General features: G+C 39.8%; 1 protein-coding gene across 1 annotated transcript in view; it reads left to right on the forward strand.

Annotated features, from left to right (window-relative positions):
• The first annotated feature begins 945 nt into the window (after positions 1–945).
• The window catches only part of GLI3 (GLI family zinc finger 3), a 188,104-nt gene continuing 180,626 nt past the window's right edge, over positions 946–8,423 (forward strand). The window contains exon 1 of the mRNA XM_058806018.1: positions 946–1,069. Coding sequence (XP_058662001.1) covers positions 946–1,069 — 124 coding nt within the window. The remainder of the gene's footprint in view (positions 1,070–8,423) is intronic.

An 8,423-nucleotide genomic window follows, 5' to 3' on the forward strand; every position in this document is an offset into this window, starting at 1 on the left:
ATCCTTCACAGCCTAAGATCCCTGCAGTCTTGGGGCCTGGTGTGCCTGCACTGCTGTACAAGCAGTGACACCCTTTTTGCAAGTTTTTGGGCTTCTCGTATTTCCATCAGGAATGTAAAATATCTGAGAAGAGGCAGAAATTATTTGCGGGGATTAAATGAATATATCACTGGAGATGACACTGAGAACATCCAGGAAAGTCAAAATAACCAGATACACACCTCTACAGAGCTTTCTATTTCCAGCGTTTTCACAGAGCTTTCTATTTCCAGCGTTTTCATGCAAAAGAAAGTGATCTCATTATCTGCCACCAGCAATAATGTTTGTCTTTCCCTGTGGTTTTCGGGGTGTTTTGCCAATACAATTTTGTTTGAGTTAGATTTCTGAACAAACAAAGTGAGAGATGTTTACATGAGTAACAAGGTGTAGAGATAGACAGGATAATTCCTGAGGCAGTGTGTTCCAACACCCTGAATGTTGAAATTTAAATATTTGGCTTCTAGAGTCAACATGAAGGTCTGTCTTGATTTTCTTGATTTTTTTTTTTTTCTTTTTTGCCTTCTTCCAAAATGCTCTGGGCAGAAGAGAAAAATACTGTCCTTTTTTCCTTTTGGATCCATTAAACCCCCACAAAATTGAAAAAAAATGGACCTACCTATGCTGTTTGAACAGCATAGTGGTTTCTGATGCTGATTCTCTTTAAAGGCAAACATGCCTAAGTTTTGGTGCTAGTATTTCTTTAAATTCCTTAGGAATTCATGCATGCAAACATGATTTGATGAGCTTACAGAACTGTGAACTGCTAATTCAGTTGTGCTCCAGGCTCTTCTTCAGGTGAGAGGGGTGAGAAGACTTGGGCTAAGCTTTCAAACAGTCTTTAGAGTTTATGACTCTTGTTTCATTCAGGTATTAGTGCAAAGAGAGCTGAAGTAATGAGAAGTCATCATGGAGGCGCAGTCCCATAGCTCTGCCACAACTGAGAAGAAAAAAGTGGAGAATTCCATCGTGAAATGCTCCAGTCGAACAGATGTCAGTGAGAAAGCTGTTGCCTCCAGCACAACTTCCAATGGTGAGTAACAGCAGGGATTTACTAGCAGCCAAACCTACAGTAATTTTATGTTCTCTGCATTCCTTGTGAATTGAGCATTTGCACCTGGATCAGTGTTTGTTCTACAGAAAGGCTAAAGAAAATGAACGGAGGAGGGGTGGTGGTGTGGAAAGTGGTAGGATACAGTAAGGCCTGTTTTGGCGTCAGGCATAGTCTCTTTCTTCCAGATGTTCTAATTTGAGATGTAAATGTGCTAAGTTATTTATTATAGGAACTTCCTGGTTTTGGCGTTTTGGAAATTGTCTTGATTAGCCTGGCAAGGCCTGCAAGTGCTTTGCATTTGGCCATTGAAATCTCTTACACTAGTTAGGTAATTAGTTATTACTATAGAGACAGAAGTAGGTCTGTCAAAATTAATGGCAAAGGGCTTTTTGTTTTTCTTTTCTTTTACAAATAAACTTCCTTCTCAGAAAGGGCTGTCCCACCCTGTCCCACCCAAACAAAGTCCCTTAATGCCCAGAACAAAACATTAGGCTAAGTGTGTATTCTCTGGTGGATTAATTTCAAAGTTGTGAATGTACAACTTGTAGATTTGCAAAACTGGAGTAGTTTGCTTAATTCTCCCCAGAGAATATATCTCAGTTGACAGTTTTACATATTCCCTGCCTCTCAGAAGAGTGTGAGCTAACCCAGCCCTAGACCTTTTCATTGTTTGGTGTAAGAGGGCTGAGCATATTGGTTCCTACTAATGCAAAGCTCCTGTTGCATTAGAAAATAAAATTGCTTGAAATCGTGTGGGCAGACCTATGGATTTTGGATAGTTGTGGAGTAACTGCTAAAACTGCTATTTTTTTAAAAAACGGTCTAGTTATGGTGAGAAGTAGAAAATGCCTTTCTGTATATTTTGTGGTCCTGGTGTATTTCTGGCAAAACATTTTCAGTTCACACTTTCTGTTTTCATCATGCTCACTTATCTGGGCTTGTGGTCCTCCAGGTCAGGTTCTCACTTTGATATCTTGAATAGAGGGTTTCTGCTTTCTCAAAGAAACAGGTTATGTCCCACTAGACTACAGGAGAAAATACATGAATCCTACAGCCATACTAGAGGGGAATGTCCATGGGTCATTAAAAAATAGATGGCACATGTTCCCAGTATCCTCTTGTGTGGCTGGACTTCAGATTCAAAGCAGACTCAACACCTGCTGACCTACTAGATGGAGTTGATCCCCATGAGAGTATAAAAACCCTTGAGTCGCAATGGGAAAGGTTGCATCAGTTTTCTAAGGCATATGAAATTAGATCCTCAGCTGGTGTAAGTCAGCACAGATCCGTTGCTGTCAATAGAATTACAGTGGTTCGCATTAGCTGAAGAGGCCCCCATTGTATTTTTTTTAATTGATAATAGGATTTTCCACATTTGCCCAACTTTTCAAGCAGATGCACAGTTAAACGCATATGCATATTCTTTGATGTGTCAGGGGTTTGTACTCAAACATTCATCTCTGACTCTTTGGGCTAGCTTGAATGCTATTGGTAAACATTTAGATTTAGAGGGCTAAAATGAAAGCTTTCAAGATGTTTTTGCCTTATTCTGACACTGATATACCGTGTTGTCAAGTAATTTTCTTTCTTTAATGGTAGTTTTAGTTCTTAACTACATGTTTCACCTGTGGGGAGTGTTACTGCATAGCAGGGTCATCAAACTCCTAAGAGTTGGAAAGACTTCAAGTCTAATGAATGACTGTGTCACTGAATTATCTCCTACTAATGAAAGGAGATGCTAATGTAGTACACATCCTGGGGGCCAAGGCTTGCTTTTCTTAAGTCAATGACAGTTAACTTTGTTTTCAGTGGGTAAGTGTTGGCATTGTTAGTCTTTGTATTTAAGGAAGTCATCAGGATCTCCAAGGTTTGGGTTTCTAGTCTACCTTCATGCATAACAGAGACACAACGGCTTTCCAGAGATGCAGAGCTGGCCTTCAAAGGGATAAAATATTCGATTCCTTCTTTGATATGAAAAATTTCCTCTTAGTCTAGGGACTTCGTGGAACATGTACCAAAACAAACACTAGTACTAAAACTTTAGGAACTTAAATGTAAGTTTTACTCTTGAAGTGTTTTAAAAGTTTTGCTTCTTGCAGATGTGATTGTCATGATAATGAATTTTGGTTACAGGGACAATTTGCATGAAAGCTGGAGCTTGCATTGCATTTGCATCTTTTGTTCTTTAATACTGGAATGAGTATTACTACAGGAACATCATCAGTTGCTATAAGACTCCTACAAAACATGCAGCTTTTATCGATTCAGTGCCTCTGTTTTTTTTGCAAAGGGCTGTGGTAATGTTAAATGTTGTGATTTGCATTTGAATGCTCTGTTAAACAAGGTAAGGTACCCTTAAAAATAACAAAAGGACAGAATGATCCCTGCTATTCTTCTCAGAAGACTGATGTCATTGCAGAGCAACATCTGCCTATCATACCAATGTCACCTCATAATCATGTCTAATCTCAGTGCTTCTGTACTTCTGGACCACTCATGAATTAACAAAGTTTGCACGGTAAAGTTTTATTGATACTTGTCTGAGGAGTGATGTACAGACAAGTATTTTCTCAGTATCCTCCTGTCTTCTGAAGATCGCAGAACTTGGATCCTAAACAGATGGAAAGCTGCTAGTTATAGCTTTTATGCAGAGTATACAGTCGTGAAGAAACAAAGAAAATGCCATTATTTCAGCAGCTCCCATAAATAAGTGACACTCCCAGGAGCAGGATCTATGTTAATATGGCTAGTGAGTGTGGAAAACTTTTAAATGATATGTTGTGCAGACTCTGTGTTGAAGAGTCTGGTGCAAACCTAGATGCAAGGGAAAGAAAGTGGGAAAGGTGAGCTGGAAGGGGAGCTCATTGTTCAATGTTAACCTGAACAATGCAGTAGAAGTTCTGAGGCTCAGACTAAGGGTGTCCTTTGGAAGGTACCAGCTGCTCTGTAGTCTCAAGCACAGAGCAGGCATGGACCAGTTTACAAGTTTGCCCCTTCTGCTGAGTTCCTGTCAATACTTAATGCCATAAAGATTTCTGCTGCACTCACCTGACTACAAGCTCTGTATTGCCAAGATGCTTGCAATGTCTTAGATATGGACCTGCCAGCATTTCCATTATAAACCCCTAAATTTCAGGATTTATAACTAAGCCATTAAAGTTTGCTCCCAGACAGTACATGTACTGGAGCAAATTAAAACTTCTTTTAAAATACATGTGATCAAAAATTTAAAAAAAAAATCATAATTTGTAATGACTACAATGTAAAAGGAAATGTAATAAGAAAAATCTTTGGTGCACATTAATTCCCAGTGGAACCACTCTTACTTTGTTTTAAATTCATTTTTGCAAGCTTTTCGTTTTTTTCTTCTTTGTGTTTCATTTTGTGTGTCTCAAACAAACTGCGTGCAGTTTACTAGGATTGTTCCTTTTCATCCTTTGTTTGACTGCTATATTTACAGCTAGACTAATATCCATGGGGACAAAAACTGCTAAAGAAAACTTAATTCACAAAAGGCTGTATGAGTAAAAAAGTTTGTGCTGGCTCATAAAGTAAGCTTAGTTTTGTGTTTGATGGGATTTGATAACCTCAGGCTGATCTGCTTTGGCAAGGTAATAACAACAACAAATAAATCATGTTTATGTCATGGCTGTGCCACTCATATTACACTGGAGTAGAGGCCAGTGCCCTGGACCAGCTGGCTAACGGGGCTGTGTTGTTGGGTCTTGTCTTATATGCACATTTGTGCCACTTCTCTGGGAAAAAAGCACTCTGCTCCTTACCATGTCAGAGCATGGATTTAGGTTGTTCTGAAGGTTGCTGCATGCCCACTCAGGTTTCTATCAAGTTATGCAAAGAACGGCTTTCTTAAGGGTGGTATCCATTGATAAACTCATTGCCATTAGTTCTGTGCTCCCATCGGAGAGCCTTTGTCTGGTGCTGCAGTCCACAAAACCTGCCTTGCTAGACCCTGGTGGATCATACAGTACCTCCTGTAATTTCAAGTAATTCCAGGGTTAGAAAGAAATCATCAGGTGCATGCTGGAAATGTTGCAGGAGTCTGCCCAGTGCCTTGTCTTGCTGCCTTGTGATGAATGCCTGTGCGAAGGCTCGTGCTGCTCCTCAGCTGACAGAGGAGCTGTCTGAGACCACGGCACGCCAAGTCCGTATGTCAGGCTGAGTGCTGCAGTGCTGGAGCAGAAAGCTGCCTGCTGCCATGCCCTGCCTGTGCAGCTGTGCTGCTTGCACTGGTGCAGTGCCCTCCTGCTGCCCCAGCACCAGGAGTGGCCAGCCTCCCTGAGCATTGCAGTAAAGTCATGAACTCCAGTCTGGTGAACTTAAGCAAATGACTTGCTTTAGCCATGGGACTAGTTCTGTTTGCCCTAAGAATGTGGCTATTTGCATGCTTACAATTAGGCAGTGGCTTTAGTGCAGGCAGGCTGTTTTGACTCTGCGTCCTGTTTTGCCCAACAGGACAATTTGTGAATTGGATTTATTCTTAGGGTGCTTCCTTAAAGGCATTGTTTAAAAAAGCCCTTACTAACTTCACATAGCCCTCAGCTCAATGCCACTTGTTTCTTTCACTTAATCTGTACCATAGATATAATTAACTTTTTTGCCTTAATTTCAGAAAGGTAGAGGGAATTTCTGTAAGGACTGAACTTGTAAAAGGCAAGACTGCACTTCACAGCATTGCTTGGAGAACATTAGGAAATTGTGATGCTGTATTCAAACCTGATTTATTTACTGTTTGGCTTGTGAATTTTGTTGGTGACTTGAATGCTTTCCTCTTTTGGACATTTTGGCTCAAAACTGATGTTTTTAATGTTTTATTAAAACAATGCAGTTATTGTATAGGAGCTCTTTCAATGTCTGACAACCAAGCACTTATTTTCAGTTTGATATGTTTTGTCTAGTTTTTGACCCATGAGCTTGTTCCAGTGTAATCTGATATTTCTTATTAACCTATTACTCTGCCTTAAAAAAATGCTAATTATAAACATATGTAGGTTGTGGACTTGACTACCTTTATCAGAATCAGATAGCTATTGAGAACATACTTTAAAGTGATAGAAAGCAGAAATTATTATCTTAATGATGATGTAACTTAAAACCAAGCTTGATAGATGAATAAATGAGAGGAAGTTCATGTGTCCACTTTGATTCTTTCAGAAGAAGAGCCAGCTTCATCTAGGTCTCTTTTTTTTTTTCCTTCTTCCTAATTCTTTCAGGGTTGATTGAAGGAAGTATTCAGCAGTCTGCAACCCCATAAGAATCACATTTCCTGTTTAAACTTCAGTTGGTTGCTTGTCCTGCTGCTTGCTTTCAAGCCTAACCATAAAATAGGTGTTAATCATAATACCCATTCTTGGCCCCCTTGTTGGACTCATGTGCTCAGGGTCCTGTTGAGAGGTCAGGGTTCAAAAGAGGTTGTTAGGTATAAAGAAACGTTGCCTGTACTATTTTAGTGACTTGTAAATTGAGCCCTGAATTGATTATATGAGACCTGATTCTACAAAGTCATCAGGAGATGCCATCCTCTTCCCCTGAAATCAAAGAGTATGGAGGGGCCCTCTTCACTTTCATTTTCAGGTCAAGGAGAATGCAACATCCTGTAGTTTTAGATGCTGGAAATGATAACATCTGTGTACATACTTTTCTGACAAATTTCTTTTTCAGCAAGACAAATACTGCATGTAATTCCTATCTACAAGTGGTGTAGAGCAGCATGAAAGTTAAGGGTAGACTGGCCACATGTGGTAGCCCAGAAAAATAGGGGCAAAGACCTGAACTTGTAAGATTTTTTTGTACTCTTCTGTTCTAATATTTGTGGCCAGGTCGTAAGAGGATAAACTTTAAAAGAAGGTACTTTTCCTAGGGCAGAATAGGCTACCCTGATGCTTGGAAGTATTGGAAATGAAAGTATTGGAGGTTGTAATTAAATGGGGACTGCATGTCTTGGTGTATTGTAATCTGGTATGAGTAGCTGATTAAATACATGTTCTTTTGGAGTAATGTACCCATGGTCCTTTATGCTTACTAATAAAATTTCAGTCATCAAGTTATGGCTTATTGTAGACTGTAATAACTCATTCTGCCTGATACTATTTTCTAGTGTTGTTCCTCAGTGAGCCAGCTGTACACGTACTCCACTCTAAACCCAGTGATCTGCAAGTGCAATACAGTATTGCTTCATTAATTCTGCTGAGATTTCCCTCGTTTTTTCCCTCCTTCTCTCCCCTCCCTGCAGTGGTTAATAGCATAAGGGATATTAAATGTCAATCCTCCTGTATTCCTTTGCAAGTTCCAGAAAGAGATGATTGAGTGGCTTATCCCTGCAATCACTGTAATCAGTAAGTAATGACTTAACATCCTGCTGGATAACATGAGGTGGAATCAGGAGAAAACATTAGTTAGCAGCAGAAGCTTGCCACCTGTTCAAGATGGAGGTTAAATTTAGGAAATTTTACACTGGGGATTTTTTTTCCTGAAAAACAACAACAAAAAAAGACTCAACCCTAAAACACCCAAGCAGCCATATTAAAATTGTACCTGATTTTTGACACAGAAGTAATAGTAATAAAAAGGGTTTAAACTGTGTCTCTGCAGTATGGTGGTGGTACCATGCTCTGTATCTTGTGCTTTGCAGGAGTCTAGCGTCAGTCAGAATTCAAAAAATTCAGCCATTACAGCCCACAGTACTGATGTGGAGAAAGCAACCAAAAGGTTTGATTTTTTGAAAAAAAGGCTGCTGGCAGCTGAAACTTCAGTGATATTGTTAGCCTTCCAAAAAAGGCTAACTCATTGCCATCAAGTGCTGTTCTCAGGGGAAGACCAGTAAAGTAAAGTAAAAGTAAAAGTAAAGACCTTGCACTGCTGTGCCAGCCTGTGTCACCAAAGTGGGGAGGCTGTGTGGCAACAGCACTGCTGCTCCAAGTGATGGCATCTTCCTCCCAGCTGCTGGAAATGGGTGTCAACAAACAAATGGGTGCCAGGCTGCTTGGAAGGATTGAAAGGGGCACTTTAAGGCAAAAAACTGCTGGATCCTGGGTCCCAAAAAAGAGAAGTGAAGGAGCTATGCAGAGCAGATGATCTTCTTTAAGTAAATAAAAAAGAATTTTTAAAAATCCTTCTAATTGACTTAAAGCTAGGCAACCCTTCTGGCAGGCGCTGTATTTGGCTTTATGATCTGAACTGTGTAAATTAAGGCAGTTGAAGTGATTAAATTACTTAACAGGTTTTCAAATGGCATTCGTCTTTTCTAGTTGTTTTCTATTTCATATCTGTCTTCAGTTAAAAGGAAATAATCAGGAATCAGTGTTGCATTTGATTA

This window comes from Ammospiza caudacuta, chromosome 1, assembly GCF_027887145.1.
Source record: "Ammospiza caudacuta isolate bAmmCau1 chromosome 1, bAmmCau1.pri, whole genome shotgun sequence".
NCBI lineage: Eukaryota > Metazoa > Chordata > Aves > Passeriformes > Passerellidae > Ammospiza > Ammospiza caudacuta.